Source organism: Bos mutus, chromosome 14 (genome assembly GCF_027580195.1).
Source record: "Bos mutus isolate GX-2022 chromosome 14, NWIPB_WYAK_1.1, whole genome shotgun sequence".
In the NCBI taxonomy this organism is placed as follows: Eukaryota; Metazoa; Chordata; class Mammalia; order Artiodactyla; family Bovidae; genus Bos; species Bos mutus.
Window position 1 is genome coordinate 30,150,131 of NC_091630.1, and position 25,162 is coordinate 30,175,292.

Sequence of the window (25,162 nt, forward strand, 5' to 3'; positions counted from 1 at the left end):
AGTGGGAATTCAGGAGATGGGTATATCTTTGGATATGAGTCATAGAATCTTTGTAATTTAAGTCAAGAATATCTTGGTGTTTGGCTATTATAGTAATTATATTATCATAATAAATTAATCAAAATCTGATTAATTTTAACAGAAAAATTATTTTTATTCCATTTGCTAAAGTCTGCAGAGTTCAAAGTGCTTCAACACTTACAGGAAATTACGAGAAATTTATGCTTTAGGAAACATACTTCACAAGATTTCTCTGAATTCAACTAAAGAGGAAATGGTGGAAAGACACATTTAAGTGATTTTAATAGAATACCAAATGAAAAATTCCCACTTCCTTTCCTTCCTTCCTTCTTTCCAGAAACTACTTAAGAGCCCATTATCCAAGTAACACTGGAAATACAGCCATGGTGATAAAAAAATATTCTAACCTTCATGGCTTTTACAGTCTATCAAGAAAATAATTACATTAAGTAAACACTTGTGGTTGCGATGTGTGTTGTATAAGGAGCAGCATTCAGAACCTTCCTGAAGAACTGACATCTAAACTGAGCACTGAGGGGTAATGGGCAGAGTAGGTGAAAGGGGGATGAGAGACATGAAGGGGAGAAGTTATACTGGAGCTTGTAAGTCAGATAAACCTGATTTCTGAGCATCAACCAAAACTAAATAATTTGATCTTTCAAAGGTATGTACATGTACGTACACACACACAGCATAAGAAATTTGTATCCCATATAACAGAAGGAAAAGAACCAGTAGATTCTTTGGTCACTAAGAAAGAGGCTTTAGTAGTACAGAGGTGAGTTTGTTTAATTTTTCAGAGAAAAACATTAATCCTGTCCTTAAATAAGCAGAAAATGCAATGTAATTTTTAGGCGTAACAGCAATCTACCATTTATATTCTTCATGAAATTGAAGTAAATCCCTTGAGGGAAAAGAAAGGATTGAAATTACTATTTAGAAGGATTAATCTCTTTGACATGTATAACTGCCTAACATCCATCTTTTGAAAAGTTAGCTTTTTCCTTCTTTAAAGTTTTCCCCAAATTTTCAGTGACGTATTAGTGAATCTATAATGCAAACCTACTTTTCGAGTAAAGGGAAACATGGTTGATAAAAATACTGCCTCTGCAACAATTTTATATTGCTAGGCTCATTTTGAGAGGATTCACTTATCTCTTTCTTATGTTTACATATTGCTTTAAATTCTTAGTGAATAGCTTTCTATGAATAATACTGCACTTGTTTATTTCCGTGTTTGCCATAGCAATTGCATCTGGAAATTTTGAGAACATGTGGAGAATCCTTACATATAGGTCCAGGAAACAGATGGAAAAATGATTTCAATTTTGGAAACAAAAATGTGAAGCAAATTGATAGTATTTTAATGAATAATTAATTTAATAAAATAATTTATTTGTATGAATAATTTACTTTTATGAATAATAGCAACTTGCCTACTGAATAGATCCCAGGTAAGAGTCCCTTGCCTTATATTCTCTAAGTAAAGCATGTTAGAAGCAGTCTTCTGGAAGACAGACGTGATTGTAAGCAATAGAGCCTGTATCTTAACAATGGACTATTTTTTCACTCTTACAAAAAATTTGTTTCAGAATTATTTCCAGGTGAAATTAAAGCATTGTAAATGCTTATTTTAATGAAAAATTTTGACATTACAAAGTTGAAGTATGTGTCCTTAAGAAGAGTCAACAGGAAAAATTAAAGCTTTATTATGCTTTTGTTTTCATTTTATTAAGGAAGACATATAGATGAAATTATAATAAGCACAATATCTATATCATTATAAAGTTTTTATCATGCTTTGCATCAGGCATGACAATAACTAAATAATGTTTGTTCAATTAATACTTAATGACTTGTTTATAAATACATTTTTTTCCTGGGCTAATAAGAACCATAATATTTTTGTTGTTAAAGGTTAGTCTTTAACAAACTTCAAAGTTTATTCCCACATACGGGTATATACTCATGAAAGGACCATTATTAAGAATAGTGTTGTTTTGTAGATAATAAGTTATATGTTATTTTTATTTTTGAGATGTCATCAGAGTATATAATATTCAGCTGCTTTTTATTTCCAGAATAGTGCCATTGGGCATATACCTGCTAGCATGAACTCAGAAACTAAGAGCTAAATTCCCTTCAAGCTGTGTATGCATTGTAGTCCCCTCAGATCATAGTAATTCCCAAAAGGATCTCTTTCTTTTGGAAGACCCATAGTTCACACTATGGAAATTAATTATAAACCACAGATGTATCTCTTTTATTTTGGAAAATACTGTTGATTAAACAATTGGAAATTAAATAATTGCTGCAAAATACCTGAAAATAAAGCTGAAATGTAATAGGTTGCTCTATGAAAAGATATGTCTTACCTTAAATTGATATATTAATTCAGAAAGTAATTGACTATATTTGAAGGTTCTTGAAGCAGGTGGCTAACTCATCCCATATATAAACAACCATTCATAAATCTTTCACTGTAGATTTTTGGTACCTATCAGATAAAACAGCAGCTGCCAGGAGGTCCCCTTCAGAAGCACAAAACTGTATCTATACTCTCTTCTTCATGTAAATATTTTGTTTAAAGAATATAATCATCCCTCCTATCAGTTACACCTATTAAATATTTAAAATATATTTATTAACATAATTAAAAATAACCTTAATACAAAACAATGCAAAAGATAGCATTAAGCTAAAATGTTTATCAAGTATACATTTAATATTGTATCTTATTGAAATTACATTAATTTATCTGTGCATAGTCACTCAGTCGTGTCCAATTCTTTGCCACCCCAAGAACTGCAGCCTTCTAGGCTCCTCTGTCCATGGGGATTCTTCAGGGAAGACTACTGGAGACTAGGTTGATTTAAACTTTTGGGGGACATTGATGTCAAGTTAATAAAACATCTCCCCTTACCTTCAAATATCTGTTTATTTTAGTTTACTATTGTCTACGGAGAAGGCAATGGCACCCCACTCCAGTACTCTTGCCTGGAAAATCCCATGGACGGAGGAGCCTGGTAGGCTGCAGTCCATGGGGTCGCTGGGAGTCGGACACGACTGAGCGACTTCACTTTCACTTTTCACTTTCATGCATTGAAGAAGGAAATGGCAATCCACTCCAGTGTTCTTGCCTGGAGAATCCCAGGGACGGGGGAGCCTGGTGGGCTGGTGTCTATGGGGTCGCACAGAGTCGGACACGACTGAAGCGACTTAGCAGCAGCCGCAGCAACTATTGTCAACACTAGAGCATATCTACCATTTGATTTTTAAAAAAATTTAATTGGAGGCTAATTACTTTACAATATTGTGGTGGTTTTTGCCATATAGCATTTGCTTTTTGTAAATAAAAGTAGTATTCCTTTCAGAATCTCTATTATTAGCAGGCTGTGTATTTGCGATGTTTGACTACAGCATTTGTTCACCATTCAAATGCTTTGTTTGCAGAATTCCTATGTATTTGCAAATAAACAAAAATAAGGTTCAGTGTCTATCTTCAAGAGGGAAATGAAGAGATCAGTATGAACACAAGCAATAGCAACTATACTCTGGTGTGAGCTCTATAGAAGTAGGTGCTGAACTTATAGCTTTTTAAATAAAGACCTATAAATATCAGTATTTGGAGTTGGGACTTAAAAACTTTACTTTTTCAGAGCTAATAGAAATCAACATGCTTAAAATAAAGTATATAACATGATTACAAATGAAAAACAAATAGTTTTTACTATCCAGGACCTCCAGTTATATGTCAATTTCTTTTGCAGGTGTACATTTTATCTTGAAAATTTTGACATGTTTGCTTGGCTATGGCAGAAATAAACAACAAGACCACTTTATGAGCTTTAAAGAACCAGGCAATTAAAGAGCCAACTGTTTTTTTTTTTTTTTTTTTTTTAATAAAAATAGAAGGTAGGGTGACTGATAAGAAAAGACAGATCCTGGAGACCCTAAAGTGGGGGATGAAATTCTATGGGGAGGGTTGAGAGTTTTGAGAGCCAGTCCAGAAAGTTAATTAGGTTGGATTTCGGGAATACCATAAACTTAGCAATAACATTGTAAAGAAATACCATCTGGAGTATAAAAATAAGACCTCAAGGAATTGTGTGTAAATGGGAACTGGTGTAGTGACCAAGGATGGTAGGCAGTAGTTGCAGGGTACAGGATGGACTGTAGTTCATGGAATGCTTATGTATTTCTCTGCCTGTACTCACATTTTTATCTTCCTTTACTCTTATTGGTAGTGATAATTTATGCCATCATTTGCAATTCACTTTAACAATCTGATTCTCAATTTCATCATTTGAAAATAGGTATAGTAATACCTACCCGATAATGCTGTTAGTTAACATTTTGTTGCATTTAGAAGTGTTTTTGCTAATGGGAAAGAAAGAGATACTGTATTGAAAGAACTAATAACTGTACTTGGAGTAAAGTACATAATAGGTAATTAACATTGTCCTTTTAAAAAATGCATCAGTGGCCTTTTTCCTGTGGTGGCATAAATTGTAGCTTTTCAGAAATAATGGGACACAGAAATTGACCAAGATGGGAAATAGGAAGGGCAATACATTTAGTTTAAGATATGGTGAGTAGATTTTATCTCAAGTGCTAAATGACATGGATTTAATAATGACTACATGGATATTAGGAGAGAAAGGATTGTGAAGTCAAGTCCAGTTTCCATTTGAAAGAATGCTGTAACAAATTAGTATCATCTGCGCTTCACTTTCACTTTTCACTTTCATGCATTGGAGAAGGAAATGGCAACCCACTCCAGTGTTCTTGCCTGGAGAATCCCACGGACGGGGGAGCCTGGTGGGCTGCCATCTACGGGCTCACACAGAGTCGGACACGACTGAAGAGACTTAGCAGCAGCAGCAGGAGTCCTGAGTATTGTAGTATTTGTGGCATTCTTCCTTTATCTGTTATCCTATGGATCTCTGGAAATGCTTTGTTAAATACAAACTCACAATAGAACCTAGCTTTACTGACTTGCTTACAGTTCTCTATCTCTTTTTAACTGAGTCTTGTTTATAAAGCTATCACCTTGCAGATATTCCTAAAAAGCCAAGTTCTCATTTGTAAAATACAGGACATGAATGTGTCTCTAAGTTTCCTTAGATTTCAGTATGTTATTATTCTAATCATATCTTGATTTAAAATATAAAACACCTCTTTAAGCAACTCAAAATCAGCTAAGTAATTATCAAACAATTACTATGTATGTAGGCATTATTCTAATAAGTTCATAGTGGTAAATAGAGTTCTTGCTCTAAAGAAGTTTGTTTTTCTGGTGTATGTGTAGCGATTGAGTGGGGCTTCCCACGTAGCTTAGCTGGTAAAGAATCCACCAGAATTCAGGAGACCCTGGTTCTATTCCTGGGTCAGGAAGTTTCCCTGGAGAAGGGATAGGTTACCCACTCTAGTATTCTTAGGCTTCCCTGGTGACACAGATGGTAAAAAATCTGCCTGCAATGGGTTCGATCACACGGTTCAATCCCTGGGTTGGGAAGATCCTCTGGAGAAGGGCATGGCAAGCTACTCCAGTATTCTTCCTGAAAAATCCCATGGACAGAGGAGACTGCTGGGCTACAGTCCATGGGGATGCAAAGAGTCAGACATGACTGAGCGACTAAGCACAGCACAGGGATTGAGGGGCATAAATGGGAGTGTGCATAGTATATAAATAAGGAAATAAATGAACAATAAAATATCAAGTAATTATATGACTTTGATAAAAGGAGAAATTTGTGCCAGTACAAGAGAAAAAGCAAAAGGAATAGAAAGCTCAAAATAAGATTAAAAATATGTATATATGTACCCAAAAATGGGTTCCTATAACATAGCAAAAAAAAAAAAAATCACCATTTTAAGAAAAAAAAAAAGAAAAATTAACTAATTAAAAAATTATAATAGATTTCCCCAACTATTTTAATAATTGCTAGACCAAGTAGTTTTTTTAAATGGCAAAGGACATACATATTCAATAAAGATATATAGAGAACTTAATTTAATGAGTATATATATTAAAAAAAAAACTGCACCCATAAACTAACCATATAGAGGTCATAAAACAAATCTTTAGACACACCAAGAACTGGAATCATACACATTTGACCACAGTACTAATAAGCTTGAAATTCATAATTAAGTATAGACTGAAATTTATTGTAAGACTTGTAAGCACTTGTAAATAGCTCTTAAGTAGAGAAAAAATCAAAAGGCAGTACAACTAGAACAAATTAAAATTGTAAAATAATAAAACTCTACGTATCCCAACATTTGCAAAGCAGCTACAGTGGTGCTTTGAGGAAAATACACAGCCCTCAGAAGCTCATAATGGAAGAGGAGAAAAATATGAAAATTAATATGTTATTTGCTTTTTAATTATAAAAATAAAAGCCAATCTAGAGAAAATGGGGAATAAGTAAATTATGTGAAAGTAATATTAACAAAAATACCAGGCAATTCCAATAAAAAAATACAGCAACAGAAAATGCAAGAGAGCACTGTGAACATTTTTATGTCTATACATTTGAAAACTTGCATGAAGATAATTAGTTCTCAGGAAAAGGTTTTCAGTTTTCATAAGTCTCTCCCAAGTATACACATTATTAAACTTGTTTGATTTTCTCTTGTTAATCTGTCTCATACCAATTTAATTCTTAGATCAGCTAGAAGAATCTATAAGAACAGAGGAAAATTTTTTTCTCCCTGAAATGTACAAACTTCCGGTTATAAGATAAGTATGCTCTGCTGCTGCTACTGCTGCTGCTAAGTCACTTCAGTCGTGTTCGACTCTGTGAGACCCCATAGACGGCAGCCCACCAGGCTCCCCCGTCCCTGGGATTCTCCAGGCATGAACACTGGAGTGGGTTGCCATTTCCTTCTCCAATGCAGGAAAGTGAAAAGTGAAAGTGAAGTCGCTCAGTCATGTCCGACTCTTAGCGACCCCATGGACTGCAGCCTACCAGGCTCCTCCGTCCATGGGATTTTCCAGGCAAGTATGCTCTAGGGATGTAATATACAGCATGGTGACAATACTTAAGAATATATGTATTCTATATTTGAAAGTTGCTAAGGGAATATATCTTAACAAGTTCTCATTACAAGAAAAAAATAATTGTAACTATATGCAGTGGTGATGATGCTATATAGACAATATAGTAATCATTTTGAAATACATACGTTTATTAAATCATTATGTCATACAAACACCTAAATTTAGTATAATGTTTTTATCACTTATAACTCAGAAAATGTGGAGGTTCTGAAATGCTTTCTGTGCTGTTGAGAATATAAATTGGTATAGCCTCTTCTGGGAGTAATTAGGGGATATGTAGTTAGATTCAAGAGGTTTATATCCTTTGATCTAGTATTACCACTCTTAGATATACAGATATTTTAGAATCTAATAGATATATTCAACAAAGTATTCAAAAGGATGGATATATCATCATGATTCCTAACAGAAAACTTAACCTAAGTATCTATCAGAAAAATTTACAAATTACTTGTGATAGTCATATGATAGAATATCATAAAGAAATTAATGAACTAAGTCCACATGTCTCTTATCATTGGTATATCTCAGAAATAATGTAGAGGGAAAAACAATTTTCATAAGAATGTATACATGATGAAAATATGTTTTATGAAAATAGAATGAAGGAAATGTACATGATGGAAAATATAAATATATGTACAAGCATACATACATGAAAAAGATAAGCATTGAATTAATAATTAGGAGGATACGGTCATAAAGGGAATAGGAGTGTCTGAAAATAATCTTGACTACTCACGATTTGTGCAGATAGCCAGTTAGTTGGGTTCTTGTGTATGGCATGGGGAGACTCTTCCAGTGGGAGAGTTTGGCACATTGCTCAAGCTCAATTCTCTAGAATATCAATGTTTCCTAACCCATAGTCACAAGGTGTAAGCTTGCCCATGATCCTCTGGTTTGGAGCAGCTAACATTTTCATACAACCCTAATAAATAGCTGGTCATCCTAAATTCTTACTGAAAGTGAAAGCATTAATCACTTCAGTCACGAGTGACCCTATAAACTATAGCTCACTAGGCTCATCTATCCACCGAATTCTCCAGGCAAGAATACTGGAGTGGGTAGCTAGCCATTCCCTTCTCCAGGAGATCTTCTCCAAAGGATCTTCTCAACCCAGGGCTTAAACCCAGGTCTCCCTCATTGCTCCTCGCATGGTAAAGAATCTGAAATTCTTCTGAGCCACCAGAGAATCACCTACTGTTTGGTACCAAATAGCTCATATATTCTTCCACTGACAAGGCCATTTTCTTACTTTGCTCTGTAAGATGAGAGACTCACAGACCAAAATTTACCACCTCAAAATATGCCTCTTTGGCATACATATTGATTTTGGGTGATTATTTTTAAGAAACAGAAACATAGTCTTTTTACCTCCCACTTAGCTACCGAAGAATTTAGCTAAAGGGCATGTACCTAAAATAGAATACACTTCTGACCAAAGATGGGCCCTTATGGCAGAAAGCAAAGAAGAGAGGCTCTTAATGAAAGTGAAAGAGGAGAGTGAAAAAGCTGGCATCAAACTCAACCAAAAAACTTAAGATCGTGGCATCCAGTCCCATCACTTCATGGCAAATAGATAGAGAAACAATGGAAACAGTAAGAAACTTTGTGTTTTTTTTGGCTCCAAAATCACTGCACATGGTGACTGCAGCCATGAAATTAAAAGACGCTTGCTACTCAAATCAAAAGTTATGACCAGCCTAGACAGCACGTTAAAAATCAGAAACATTACTTTGCCAACTAAGGTCCATCTAGTCAAAGCTATGGCTTTTCCAGTAGTCATGTATGGATATAAGAGCTGGACCATAAACAAAGCTGAGCACCAAAGAACTGATGTTTTGAACTGTGGTGTTGGAGAAGACTCTTGAGAGTCCCCACAACTGCAAGGAGATCAAACCAGTCAATCCTAAAGGAAATTAGTCCTGAATATTCATTGGAAGGACTGATGCTGAAGCTGAAACTCCAAAACTTTGGCCACCTGATGCAAAGAACTGACTCCTTGGAAAAGACCCTGATGCTGGGAAAGATTGAAGGCAGGAGGAGAAGGGGATGACAGAGGATGAGATGATTGGATGGCATCACCTACTTGATGGACATGAGTCTGAGTAAGCTCTGGGAGTTGGTGATGGACAGGAAGCCTGGCATAGTCCATGGCTGTAGTCCATGAAGTCACAAATTTTTGGACACGACTGAGTGACTGAACTGACTGACTGATGACCAAAGATATCTGCAATGACTATAGGCTAGGTTGCAGCGGTGGAAACTCAGCAGGGGCTAGAGAGCAGAATCCACTCTTTATCTCCTTGTCTCTGCACAGCCCAGCAAACATTTATTTATCAAACATTTACTTTTCCATCAATGTGGATTGCCTTTTTCTCCTTTGAAGTCCCAAACCACTACTCCCAACATTTTCTTTTGTCTCTAGCTGAAAATGTATTTAAGGCAGGGTTTCAGCTTGACTTCTTTTGATAGCCCTTAAAAGAAACAACAACAACAACAAAAAACACACACCTCTCTTCCCAGTGCAAATTCAGAAGTTTCAATTGAATATTTCTTAAAACAAGAATAACAAGATTTGAAGCAAATATAACACCATGTTAAAAGTCTGTCAAATTGGATAGAAATACTTTGAAGTTTGTTTTACTATTCTGTATAACTTTTACCTACTTAAAATATTCTATAGTGGGGAAAAAAATAAAATTAAAGCAGTAAGTAATAAATTCAAAGTATGCATTTACATAACACAAATAACGCCTTTATCAATATCCTTTGTAGAATCAATTTTTGAAAAATAAAATTTAACTTTACACAACTAAGATCTAATTTGTCCTTATACGCATTGAATAGAAAACTTATATTTATAAATATCCATATATGTACATGCTAAGTCCCTTCAGTCATGTCTGACTCTTTGCAACCTGATGGACCTTAGCCAACCAGGCTTCTTTCTTCATGGGATTCTCCATGCAAGAATACTAGAGTGGGTTGCTGTGCCCTTCCTGACCCTGGGATCAAACCCGACTCTCTTACATCTCCTGCATTTGCAGGGGGTTTCTTTACCACTAGTGCCGCCTGGGAAGGCCCAAGAAATATCCGTATATATCTTAATATTAATTCATTTAAATACAGACAGAAATGTTCTAAAATATTATATTCATTACCATGTCATATTCAGTTTAGTTCAGTCACTCAGTCGTGTCTGACTCTGCGACCCCATGGACTGCAGCATGCCAGGCCTCCCTGTCTATCACTAACTCCCGTAGCTTACTCAAACTCATGTCCATAGAGTCGGTGATGCCATCCAACCATTTCATCCTCTGTTGTCCCCTTTTTCTCCCACCTTCAATCTTTCCCAGCATCAGGGTCTTTTCAGATGAGTCAGGTCTTTGCATCAGGTGACCAAAGAATTGGAGTTTCAGCTTCAGCATTAGTCTTTCCAATGAATATTCAGGACTGATTTCCTTTAGGATGAACTCGTTGGATCTCCTTGCAGTCCAAGGGACTCACAAGGGTCTTTTCCATCACCACAGTTCAAAATCACCAATTCTTTGCCGCTCAGCTTTCTTTAAAGTCTGACTCTCACATCCATGCATGGCTGCTGGAAAGACTGTACCTTTGACTGTATGGAACTTTGTTGGCAAAGGAATGTCTCTGATTTTTAATATGCTGTCTAGGTTGGTCATAACTTTCCCTCCAAGGAGCAAATGTCTTTTAATTTCATGGCTGCAGTCACCATCTGCAGTGATTTTGGAGCCCCCCAAATAAAGTCCGTCACGGTTTCCACTGTTTTCCCATCTATTTGCTATGAAGTGATGGGACGAGATGCCATGATCTTAGTGTTCTGAATGTTGAGTTTTAAACCAACTTTTTCACTCTCCTCTTTCACTTTCATCAAGAGGCTCTCTTGTTCTTCACTTTCTGCCATAAGGGTGGTGTCATCTGCGTATCTGAGGCTATTGATATTTCTCCCGGCAATCTTGATTCCTGCATGTGCTTTCTCCAGCCCAGAGTTTCTCATGATGTACTCTGCATATAAGTTAAACAAGCATGGTGACAATTTACAGCCTTGACGTACTCCTTTCCCGATTTGGAACCAGTTTGTTGTTCCATGTCCAATTCTAACTGTTGCTTCCTGACCTGCATACAGATTTCTCAAGAGGCAGGTCAGGTGGTCTGGTAGTCCCATGTCTTTCAGAATTTTTCACAGTTTATTGTGATCCACACAGACAAAGGCTTAGGCATAGTCGACAAAACAGAAGTAGATGTTTTTTCTGGAACTCTTTTGCTTTTTCAATGATCCAACACATGTTGGCACTTTGATCTGTTGTTCCTCTGCTTTTTCTAAATCCACTTCAAACATCTGGAAGTTCACAGTTCATGCACTGTTGAAGCCTGGCTTGGAGAATTTTGAGCATTACTTTACTAGCATGTGACATGAGTACAATTGTGCAGTAGTTTGAGCATTCTTTCTCATTGCCTTTCTTTGGGATTGGAATGAAAGTGACCTTTTCCAGTCCAGTGTCCAGTGCTGAGTTTTCCAAATTTGCTTGCATACTGAGTGCAGTACTTTCACAGCATCATCTTTTAAGATTGGAAATAGCTCAGCTGGAATTCCATCACCTCTACTAGCTTTGTTCGTAGAGATGCTTCCTAAGGTCCACTTGACTTCACATTCCAGGATGTCTGGCTCTAAGTGAGTGATCACAGCATTGTGATTATCTGGGTCATGAAGATATTTTTTTTTTTAATAGTTCTTCTGTGTATTCTTGCCACCTCTTCTTAATATTTTCTACTTCTGTTAGGTCCATACCATTTCTGTCCTGTATTGTGCCCATCTTTGCATGAAATTTTCCCTTGGTATCTCTAATTTTCTTGAAGTGATCTCTAGTCTTTCCCATTCTATTGTTTTCCTCTATTTCTTTGCATTGATCACTGAGGAAGAATTTCTTATCTCTCCTTGTTATTCTTTGGAACTCTGTATTCAAATGGGCATATGCCCATTATATAATATAAGATATCTTATCTTATGTTATCTTGATTTGAAAGATATCTTTCCTTTTCTCCTTTCACAGCTATTTGTAAGGCCTCATCAGACAACCATTTTGGTTTTTTGCATTTCTTTTTCTTAGGGATGGTCTTGATCCCTGTCTCCTGTACAATGTCATTAACTTAGGTCCATAGTTCTTCAGGCACTCTGTCTATCAGATCCAATCTCTTGAATATGTTTCTCACTTCCACTGTATAATCGTAAGGGATTTGATTTAGAGCATATTATATTCACCCTATTCTTAATGTTGACCTATTTAAATATTTTCAGATATTTTCTGAGTCATAATTGTCAAAATATTTTGTGAATCATATACTTTTGAATATTTTTATCTGTGAGAGTAGTCTCTGAATATTTGATATTCAAGTGAAACTTCAGCTTCCAAAAATGACTTTGTTTTTTAAGAAATATTTTGTGGTCTCAGCCAACTTCTGCAGTATCCTAATGGCTTATTTGTTTGTGTGATACATTTCCTTTGGTAGTAATTAGGAAATGCTAATTTCCTTCTCGCTCATAGGAAAAGTCTACAGTGAGTGCTCTTTTGTGAGATGAATTGCAGGTAGTATGCTTTAAGAACTGCACATATAACTAACCGCTGACAATGGCCAATATGACATTATTCTCTTACATAAAATATTCACAATTTAAATCATGATGCTAAAATCAAATGTTCACATTTACCTTTATACTCTAAATGAAATCCAGTGTAACTAACAGATCCATCACTCCGAAAAGCCAAATGCATGTTATTTGAGCTGCTTTCTATCCTCTCCGGTAATTTGCTGTCTTGAAAACTTCCAATCAAGGGACTATTACTGTCTGGCCCATCATATATATAGAGGAAATCATAGTTTGGTTCTATGCTAAAACTAAAAGAAAAGAAAAAAGAAAGGAAGGAAGGAAGAAAAAAGTGGAATGGTTATTACAAAGGTTTTAATCATAATAGTCCCATAAATTATATATTAATTCAATCATTATATTTAAAAATAACAGATTCTGTCAAAATAAGTCAATTTAAAAATTCCTCTGGCAACAGCACACTGAATATGCATATAAAATCAGCACTGGAAAAAGAAAGAAGACATCTTGATATTTTCAAGTATTTCTAAGTTGGCATTAGGTCTACAGGGAATACAAATGACTGTAAGGCTAACAATTTTTAAGCTGATAATTGATACAGGATTTGCAGTCAGAGTTTAGGTTCAAGATGCTTGTGTCCTTGTTAGCTACATATCCTTAAGTTACTTTATATCAGTAAAATGTGTAAGACAGTAACTGTATTTTAAAATTTTTCACCAGATATTTTGCATCGCTTTTTGTTTTGTCCATGTATCTATTTGCCTTGAACTTCAAAATTTAAGAGCATTCTTGTTTTAAAACTGAACTCTACATACCAGATTCAAACAAAATTTGGAAAGATAAAATCTGCATTTAAATTACTCAAAGCGTTACGTATTGTACTAGGTATTCTTTTCCTTGAAAGTAAATATATTTTCTTCTTTTAGAACTTAATGTAGGCAAATTGAGCCAATACACTCTTCACCAAAAGTAAACAGTGTGCAAATAAAGATATTTTAGCACATAAACTATTCAAATCAATGTTTAAATGTTTCAAACTTGCATAATAAACTTGCCTTAACAACCTTCAAAGTATGAGAATCGTCCTATAATGATTATAGAACCCACATACTTAGAAAACTGAAGCCATAAATATAATGATCATTTTCCTAAAAACCTGGGAAGATAGTACACTCTATCTTTTACAAATAGTTTCATAAATATTAACTTGTTTTTTGTCAATAATCCTGTGGTATAAGGAAGAGACTATCATTTCCATTTTCCCAATGAGATCGTTATATGTCAGTAGTCTCTCTTAGGTCACATAATCAGTGATACACAGTAAATCAACTTCTGCGCACACACTTCATGTAATACAACCTTCTACAATTCAGTTATTAACTAAAACAATTTTAAAGTAAATTAAACCTTGTATCATGCATCCTGACATTTTTAATGTTTGTACTGCCATTTCCTCTACTGTAAAAATGAGAATAACAGTATTTACTTCAGAAAATTGTCTTATAACTGGGTCTTGGCATATAACCAACATTGCCATCAAGTGTTGCTTTGTTGTTACCATTATCAATGTACTACTACAAATTATAGAAGTAAAAATTCCATATATTTATACTTTTGAAATTTTTCATGAATTTGATTTATCTTTTTTCTAGAGTTTTTTTTTTTTTAATCTAGGTTTCATATATTGGTTTCCTTTGTGTCTCAGCTGGTAAAGAATCTGCCAGAATTGCGGAAGACCTGGGTTTGATTCCTGGGTTGGGAAGATCCCCTGGAGAAGGGAAACACTACTCACGCGAATATTCTGGCCTAGAGAATTCCACGGACCATATAGTCCATGGGGCCGCAAAGAGTCAGACATGACTGAGTGACTTTCACTTTCATGTATTATAAAAAATGTTCAGCTTAAAAATTTACATAAAAACCAAGCAGCTGTGATATGCTAGCAGAAGGAAGAGCTGTGTTACAAGAGCCAGCAGACTTTAGTCTTGGACACTAAGATCAGGAACATTTCTAGGTAGAAACTCTTTAAGTTGCTGATACCTAACATTCCCATTGAAATCTTAAGGAAAAGAATTAGGCCTGGTTTTGTGATACAGCTGTTACTTCATGTGAGGAATCAGAGGCTCAAATAATATTATTATAAAATCATATATTATGATATTACTCATTCAGATAGTAACTTACCCAAGGTAACACAAATGATAGCAACAGAGCTGGGGCTTAAACTCAGTAATTTCTTTTCCACACAAGAAGCTGCATCCTCCACTGTCAGTACTAACAGTACTAACTAACTAAAAGCTAACTTTTCAACTGATACTGCTAAACAACGAATGTAAATTTTGAACACCTCATGTAAAGTTCCATCAGAAGACAAATTCTGCTGAGAAATTACATGAAGATTACCCATCAAATTCTTGACAGTTGACTTAATGACACCACCAGAAAGAATGGTACATGGTACATATATATCTTCCCAAGCCCAATAATGGTGCTGCACAGATACTTCAAAGACATTTTTGATGGTGCACATATGGGAGAAAACATTCCTCAAAATGCTGACCTTTTAATCTTTAAGTTTAGGAAACATAGAATCTTTTGAAGCAATGATGGTAAGTTCAGGGAGAGAGGAAAGGTTATGAAGAGATAATGTTTCATGAAAATCAATAAACTATTCAACCTTTAACATGTTTCCTCTATACTGGAAACTGGTGAGTGATGCACACTCATTAGCCTGCAGAACTACATTGGAATCTATGCTGTTATATTTAAATTGTTTATTGCAAAATATTAGTACTGAAATTGGTAAAAAAAAAAAGTAAAATGTCATGTAAAAATAAATATTTCCTAGTGCAAATGCTAATGCAAAATAAACAAAACAATTTTTAAGCTGTGGAAAGGGATAGGAACCCACCTGATAAATGCCAAGGAGATAACATAGTCTGCATTGACGGTGATGGTCCAGTCACAGTCCCTACTATGGGGATATGGATGAGGGAAGTTTGGCGAAAGAATAAATCCTGAAGATCCTGTTAAATTGCCTCCACAGGGTGCTTTAATTTAAAACAAACAAACAAAATCCCTTAAGTGATTAATAAAATTATCTATCAGTATTTAGAAAACACATATCTAAAAAAGTTTAGAGGTTTTTGTACAAACTCAATTTTTTATAGTACTGGATGCTTAAATACTGCATGATTTTTCAAGAAAGACCATTAAAATACTAAATACATGCATAGAGAGAATTTAGCTCCTTTATTGGATTTAAAAGACAAGAAAAAGTTACATTTATACTTCTCTCCCTTGCTATTACTATTTTGATTCTTATAAAAGAAACACATTAAGAAGAGTAAAAATGATTTCCTCATAATTACTAAGAAAAACTCTGAAGGTTACCCAGAAAAAAAGATAGAAACAAAGCAAAGCAAAATCTCTAGTAATATGTGGGATAATAGAATATGAAGTATTTGGTTCATTTTCAAATGTTCCCTGATACCTTTATTTATGGAAGAAGAGGCTTTGATAATAGTTAACATGTGAAAATGGATAACTGAGAACGAATATAACTTTATAATAAAACACTCCTAAACTGAATGTTAGGACTTCCCTGGTAGCTTAGCTGGTAAAGAATCTGCCTGCAATGCAGGAGACCTGGGTTTGATCCCTGGGTCGGGAAGATCCACTGAGTGAGGGCATAACAACCCATTCCAGTATCCTTGCCTAGAGGGCCTGGATGGAGAGAGGAGCCTGACGGGCTAGAGTCCAGGGGATCACAAAGAGACACGTCTGAGTGACTAAGCACAGCACAGAACAAACTGAATGTTAGGACATTCTTAAATTCTAGTTTCCTGACTTGTTAACGAAAATGGACAGTTACCACAGTTATTATAATGGCCTGACAAAGGTTTCTGTAACACTTCAGTGGAGAGGTCCAAAAAACTGTCAGAGAAATTCAGAGAATAGATTCTTTAAGGGATTATTGTTAGTGCCTGTTAAACACAACTTGATAAGAAAATAATATTTAAAGTTGGCAGCTTAGGAAACTTAGAGCAATTGAGGTATGGAGGGTCCTGGTGGTGGAGTGAGACAGTGTGGAGGTAAAAAAACACGTGAGCACCTGAGAGAGTGACTGAGATGGAGACTGGGGTTCTTGTGGTGCCATATGATGTCTCGTGCACATATATCATCATTCTCGTATCTCAGCTTTGAAGTAACAGTTTTTCACAGGTAAATTTTATCATTGAGTTATAAGTTATACTGGATTCTTTTGACAGCACAAAACTGGTTTTCAAAGGAGAATTTTGATTCTGGCAACATTTCAGATTTTTGTTCTTTGCCTGAGCCCAGATATGTAATATTATTAGAATTTGGTAATCTTTATCATCTAAAATCACTGCAGATGGTGATTGAAGCCATGAAATTAAAAGACGCTTACTCTTTGGAAAGAAAGTTATGACCAACCTAGATAGCATATTCAAAAGCAGAGACATTACTTTGCCAACGAAGGTTCATCTAGTCAAGGCTATGGTTTTTCCAGTGGTCATGTATGGATGTGAGAGTTGGACTGTGAAGAAGGCTGAGCGCCGAAGAATTGATGCTTTTGAATTGTGGTGTTGGAGAAGACTCTTGAGAGTCCCTTGGACTGCAAGGAGATCCAACCAGTCCATCCTAAAGGAGATCAGCCCTGGGTATTCTTTGGATGGACTGGTGCTAAAGCTGAAACTCCAGTACTTTGGCCACCTCATGAGAAGAGTTGATTCATTGGAAAAGACTCTGATGCTGGGAGGGATTGGGGGCAGGAGGAGAAGGGGACGACAGAGGATGACATGGCTGGATGGCATCACTGACTCGATGGACATGAGTTTGGGTGAACTCCAGAAGTTGGTGATGGACAGGGAGGCCTGGCGTGCTGCAATTCATGGGGTCACAGAGTTGGACATGACTGAGCAACTGAACCGAACTGAATTGAAGCATCTAAATAATGGGTGCCTGCTATTTCACTTCCCTATGACCTTCTGCAACCTTGCCCTCAGTGTCACTGTAACAACAGATGACCTACTCTGCCTAGAATATTTATTTGCTTAGCCTTAATTTATTTACCCTATCACCTGTATGTTTTTGTGATATCATATCAAATGATTAAACAGACTATCTCAGCTTTCTCTAGATCTCCCTCTTCAAACTTTAATGCTCCCTGAGTATTTTTCTCTACCATCAGAGGGTAATGAGTCCCTCCTGTTAATCCAGGATAACACCCTACATTTGGTCATACAGTTTCTCTTTTTGAGAATTATGTTCGTTCATCTCCTTTATTCTCTGGCTTCTTCCTTCTTGTCCACAGGTACTCAAATCTCTTTCATCCTAAAAATAAAACAAAGCTCCCTCTAACCTATTTCCTTTCACTTTTTTTTTTTTTTTCAGTTGAAAATGTTGAATTTTACCTAACGGTTAAGAAATTCCTTTATCCTTCTGTGTTTGGTTATATGGGTTCACAGTGAATATCCTCTCCTTACCATCTAACTATATAAGGTTCACTTATCTTAGATAAAACCTCCTAAATAAGACCCCTCAGTTTTCTGTGACAAAACCAGGCAAAGACCTTGTAAACTCCCTTTCTTTGACTCAAATGATTAGTTGAATTGCTTGTACTCACAGATCAATCATAATAAACTGCATACAACCAAACTTTGCTCAATTTTCTCTCCTTTCTCTAGGTTCTTGGACTCTGGTTCTCCCTCAGCCTTGAGCCGGCACACAACCTAAGGACAGGCTGGACCCAGAGAACAACATTCTGGGCCACCCTTTCAACTCACTTCCCACACCTTGCTCTTTTTTCACCTTGTGTACTCGTTTCTATAAGAGCAAAATCCCTTTTTCCTAATTTCTCAGATGCTTGAAGATGTTACTTTCACATGTTTTCCTATCACAGTAGTCTGTTCCTGCCCCCATCCTGTAATAACCCTTTTTAGCTTGCAAATGATCACCACAATGAATTGAGTAAACATCTGTCTTATCATAGAGATAAAAAATTAAAGAAAAAAATAAAATTCTTGTGATTAGAACTCTTAAGATTTACTCTAACAATTGTTACATATTCATATAAGATACAGTTGTGTTTCATATCATATTATATATTATATCACTAGGACTTATTAACTGGATAGCTAAATATCCTGTGTTTTTAACCATCTTCATACAAGTAGCTTTCCCCAACTCCCTGACTCTGGTAACCACAAATCTGATCACTTTTTCTACGACTTTGATTGTTTTTGAATTACAATAGACCTACAACACTCTGTTAGTTCTTGGTGTATTACTTAGTGATTTGTTATTGCTATATATTACAATGGTAAAGTTCTATAATAATTCATTTTAATAAAATTATCTCCTTAATTATTTTGAATTTATTTATTTTTATTTTACAACTAAGCCTTCTGAAAAAGAGTCTAATCTCATTCTCTTTCATCACATATGTACTATATGTACCTATAGGCAGACTAACATAATTAGCAAAGAATGTCACATTGGAAAAAAAAAATATGGTTTCTTATTTTTCAAAGAAAAGCAACAAAGTATTTATCCTGAGAAAACTTATGTCAGGCATAGAATTTTTTCATTTTAAATTATAGAGAGACAATAATCTTTTAATTCCTTAGGGATTCTCGATGTCTTTATTTGTTCCTCCCCACTTCTCATTCTCTCTCCAGCCATTGCTATTTCTCTTAGCCCCCTTGCCTCTGACACAAACCCTTCTTAGCTCATCCTCAGATGACTTTGGTACTGACAATAAAGATGCAATTTCTGTCTTTATCTTTCTCTTCGTATCTGTAATCATCCTTAACTGTTGACTTTCACCTTAAACTCACTCTCCTTTTGGATTTTTTTTTTTTTTTTTGTGATGTCTTTGTACAGACCTCAGTTTTATTGGCAAGCACCTCTTTCACTTCATCTTATAATTTTGGTAATTTTCCTGAATTACTTCCATAATCATCTCTAATTTACACTCTATTACATTCTTCCCATTCAGTTCAGTCAGTTCAGTCGCTCAGTCGTGTCTGACTTTTTGTGAGCCCATGAATCGCAGCACGCCAGGCCTCCCTGTCCATCACCAACTCACGGAGTTTACTCAGACTCTTATCTATCGAGTTGGTGATGCCATCCAGCCATCTCATCCTCTGTCGTCCCCTTCTCCTCCTGCCCCCAATCCCTCCCAGCATCAGAGTCTTTTCCAATGAGTCAACACTTTGCAAGAGGTGGCCAAAGTATTGGAGTTTCAGCTTTAGCATCTTCCTTCCAATGAACGCCCAGGACTGATCTCCTTAAGGATGGACTGGTTGGATCTCCTTGCAGTCCAAGGGACTCTCAAGAGTCTTCTCCAACACCACAGTTCAAAAGCATCAATTCTTTGGTGCTCAGCTTTCTTCACAGTCCAACTCTCACATCCATACATGACCACTGGAAAAACCATAGCCTAGACTAGATGGACCTTTGTTGGCAAAGTAATGTCTCTGCTTTTTAATATGCTGTCTAGATTGGTCATAACTTTCCTTCCAAGGAGTAAGAGTCTTTTAATTCCATATCCAAACTGTTACTTTATCTTCCACTTATATACTGATAACTCCTTTTTCCTATCATCTCCAGCAGATTTCCCTGATTAATTCTAAACCATATCTCCAAGCTTACTGATTTATCTCTCTACCTGATAGCCTATGGGTACATCAAACACAGAATATCCAATATACCCAAACCTTAACTCAAATCTCTCCTATATTCCTAGGTTGTTTGATTGTCACTATTATCCATCCACATATATTCCCAAGGTAGGAGCCCAAGATTCTTCCTTTTCTTCACTGCCCCTTTGACTCCAGTCTATCAGTAAGCACTACCAAGACACCATTTCATAGTTCTTCATAGATATTTCACTCTATCTTTTCTTCTCTAATACCACATTTTTAGATCTGACTCTTAAATGCCTCCAGAATTATTGCTTTTTTTGGTTTGTTTTTCATGCCTCTAGTATAATCTAGCATAGTCGGACATGACCAAGTGATTGAGGACACATACAGTGTAATCTATTTCCTCCAATACATCTTCCAAGTAAATCCCTTCAGTTGTATCTGAGTCTTTGTGACCCTACGGGCCATAGCCTGCCAGGATCCTCTGTCCATGGGGTTTTCCAGGCAAGAATACTGGAGTGGGTTTCCATGCCCTCTTCCAGGGTATCTTCTCCACCAAGGGACTGAACCTGCGTGTCCTGCACTGCAGGTGGATTCTTTACTGCTGAGCCACTGGGGAAGCCCTATCAGATTATACCCAGCATAAAATTCTGCTGTTACTTCACACTGCCTAAAAGATAATGCCCTGACTCCAGTACAGCTTTCATGTCTTAACCCTTGCAACCTTTCCATTTGCATCAACCACCAATCTATACACATAATTTATACTCAAATAATTATTTAGTTGTTCCTTGTATTAACATGCTTTTATGCATCCTATTTGGAGAAGGCAATGGAACCCCACTCCAGTACTCTTGCCTGGAAAATCCCGTGGACAGAGGAGCCTGGTGGGCTGCGGTCCACTGGGTCGCTAAGAGTCAGACATGACTGAGCGACTTCCCTTTCACTTTTCACTTTCATGCATTGGAGAAGGAAATGGCAACCCACTCCAGTGTTCTTGCCTGGAGAATCCCAGGGACGGGGGAGCCTGGTGGGCTGCCATCTATGGGGTCGCACAGAGTCGGACACTACTGAAGCAACTTAGCAGCAGCAGCAGCATGCATCCTATTTGTTTTTCCTGAAGTGTCTGTTTCCCTTCTACATCTGTGTGCCTCTTTATTATGTCTCAAGATTCATCACTACCTCTAGGGAGTTTCCAGTAGTAAAGAATTCGCCTGCCAATACAGGAGACTCAAAAGACATGGGTTCCATCCCTGGGTTGAGAAGATGCCTTGGAGAAGGAAATGGCAATCCACTCCAGTATTCTTGCCTGGAAAATCCCATGAACAGAGGCGCCTGGCCACTACAGTCTGTGGGGTCACAAAGAGTCAGAAATGACAGAGTGACTGAGCACACACCAGGGGTTTTCCTAGAAATTTTCAGCCAGGGCTTTATGGCAGCTCTCTCTAGAACAACCTGGTATTCATAGCAATGTTTGCCTATCTCTATCACTTTCCTTACTATATATTATTTAAATATTCCTTTCAGGTGTTTGCATTCATCTTTAACCATAACCTAAAAAATGTCTTATATGTTATTTTCTATGTGAGATTTAGCATATACTACACATTCTATAAATGTTGCTGAATTGTTACTGGCTCCTTGCATTCCTTGTGAAGATTAATTATGACTAGATTGAATGACAACCTAATTTGTAGCTACATGCTTTGATAAAAATACTGGCATATTTTGTCTTTGGAACTTTTGAAATCAAATGTGAATTTGGAAAGTATTAGAAAAATATGTCTAATAGCAAATGCATATATGTATGAATTAAGGCAAGAATATTTTTGTGTTTTCTTTCACATTCTAAGGAAGTGGTGTTATTTGTAATTTGGGGGGACTGTGGTAGCAATTTTACTGGTTTGTTTCAGTTTTATTTTTCACAGGAAATAGTGATCTTTTATCATTAGCAATTTTATGCACATGCCACATCTACATTTACATTTATAGTATATATTCTTTATCACCTAGGATATAGGAAAATCCATTATACATATTTTAAGTAACTTACTGAATATATTTTGTGATTATACTACTCTTTGAGCATAAAGTCTTTTAAAATTCTTTTAATTCAATTATTTAAATTACTTATTGAGGTTTTCCTGATAAATTTCATTGCTGCAGTAGATTCTGAAAATCTGTAAAACCTTTGAGACAAGCAGAGACATTATCTGACATTTGTATAAATCCCAAACAAATCAACAATAAAGAAAATTATCTTTGCTTTAAATATATAAAACTTTAAATAACATTTGGAAAATACATTTTTATTTTTATATACCTAATCATAAAGCACCAAAAATAAGATTCTCTTTAAATCAAATACATTAATGAATTAAAATTTTATTTAGGTTCCATGGAATTCTGACATTAATGAATTGTTCTGAGTGTAGTTTCTATGAGACAGTTAAATGGAAAATTATTTATAATGGTTTTACAATATTATTATTTTTTCTCCCCAATTCAGTTTTACTTGTGTCTACTCTCTTTCTCAGCAGTCCACCCACACTAATGGTTTTGCTATTTACCTTCATGTTGAGTGCTGTTACTTTCTATCTGGCAATGCCAAAGTAATCTTCACACTGTCAATTTTGTTGGAATGAATTCTATTAACTCTTTTAAAGATGACTGTCCTTCTGTTTGGTATTTGCTATAAGGCTGACTACTTCTACATACAAGCAAAATGCTTTATGCCCCCATGGCCTGACACATAGACTTATGAAGTTTCTAAAAAGTTGAGGGTTTAATCTTTGGCATAGTATTTCCAATCATGGACTCCTTTCTTATCAGTTTCAGAGATCAAGCTCTCTGCAGGCTCAGCAATTTTTCAGACTTTTTTTTTAGGTTATTTTCTTCTGAGAAGCTCTAATGCATATCCTCTCCTCAAGTGATCTTTCCCTATATATAAAAAAAAAAAATAATACACAGCACCAAAATCCTTATAAAAAATTCCCCAAACCTGCTCCATTTAAGTAAAATTTAGTGTTCAACATGTTTTTCCTAAAATTATTACCTGCTGACTAAAGTCTTGTCTACAAATGGAATTTTATAACAGCCTGTTTAGACTCTGATGCTGGGAGGGATTGGGGGCAGGAGGAAAAGGGGATGACAGAGGATGAGATGGTTGGATGGCATCACTGACTCGATGGACATGAGTTTGAGTGAACTCCAGGAGTTGATGATGGATAGGGAGGCCTGGCATGCTGCGATTCATGGGGTCTCAAAGAGTCGGACACGACTGAGTGACTGAACTGAACTGAACTGAACTGATTTAGTCTTTTATGCTTCATATTTTTGTGTTTCTAGAATTTCAGTGTAAAGCTGTTCAATATTTCAGAATTCTCAACATAACATTTGATATACTATAGCCTTTCTAATAATTATAATAAAAAAACACACGAAAAGATGCTCAACATCACTCATTATCAGAGAAATGCAAATCAAAACCACTATGAGGTACCATTTCACACCAGTCAGAATGGCTGCGATCCAAAAGTCTACAAATAATAAATGATGGAGAGGGTGTGGAGAAAAGGGAACCCTCTTACACTGTTGGTGGGGATGCAAACTAGTACAGCCACTATGGAGAACAGTGTGGAGATTCCTTAAAAAACTGGAAATAGAACTGCCTTATGATCCAGCAATCCCACTGCTGGGCATACACACTGAGGAAACCAGAAGGGAAAGAGACACGTGTACCCCAATGTTCATCGCAGCACTGTTTATAATAGCCAGGACATGGAAGCAACCTAGATGTCCATCAGCAGATGAACGGATAAGAAAGCTATGGTACATATACACAATGGAGTATTACTCAGCCATTAAAAAGAATACATTTGAATCAGTTCTAATGAGGTGGATGAAACTGGAGCCTATTATACAGAGTGAAGCAAGCCAGAAGGAAAAACACCAATACAGTATACTAACGCATATATATGGAATTTAGAAAGATGGTAACAATAACCCTGTGTACGAGACAGCAAAAGAGACACTGATGTATAAAACAGTCTTATGGACTCTATGGGAGAGGGAGAGGGTGGGAAGATTTGGGAGAATGGCATTGAAACATGTAAAATATCATGTATGAAACGAGTCGCCAGTCCAGGTTCGATGCACGATACTGGATGCTTGGGGCTAGTGCACTGGGACGACCCAGAAGGATGGTATGGGGAGGAGGAGGGAGGAGGGTTCAGGATGGGGAACACATGTATACCTGTGGCAGATTCATTTTGATATTTGGCAAAACTAATACAATTATGTAAAGTTTAAAAATTGAATAAATTGAAAAAAAAATCACAATAAATCAAGAAATTCCAAGTAAGTTTCTGAAGTTCTGTCATTTTCTCTTTACACAGATGCCCTTTACAAGATGCTCAGTCAGATTCCAATTAATTGGAATGTGGTATTTTTGTTTAATTGGCATTTTCTAGATAATCTGTGCAGTACACAAATAAATGAACATTTCGCTATTTCAGTCTTTCCTTTGAAAGCATTTTTTCCTTGTATTTTTTGTCTGCATTTATAAGTGAAGTTATAATAAAATGCAAAGTAATAGATATTTGATTATTTAGAATCTTTCAGTGATACATGCATAGTGAGCAACATAGGTATAAATGGAAATAATAAATTGTAAAGGGAAATATGGCTAAATCTGAACTGGCTCAAGGTATGCACTTATTCTGTGCATTTTTTTCAGCCTCTTTAATAAGCTTTGTCCTTATCATCTGC

At 36.1% G+C, this 25,162-nt stretch overlaps 1 protein-coding gene across 3 annotated transcripts in view; it reads right to left on the bottom strand.

Moving 5' to 3' along the window:
- CSMD3 (CUB and Sushi multiple domains 3) overlaps positions 1-25,162 on the bottom strand; it is a 1,469,470-nt gene that overhangs the window by 325,120 nt on the left and 1,119,188 nt on the right. For all 3 annotated transcript variants that reach the window (XM_070382828.1, XM_005887888.2, XM_005887887.2), the window contains 2 exons: positions 15,631-15,769; positions 12,822-13,009 (listed from right to left, as the gene is read on the bottom strand). In XM_070382828.1, the coding sequence (XP_070238929.1) occupies positions 12,822-13,009; positions 15,631-15,769 (327 nt within the window). The remainder of the gene's footprint in view (positions 1-12,821; positions 13,010-15,630; positions 15,770-25,162) is intronic.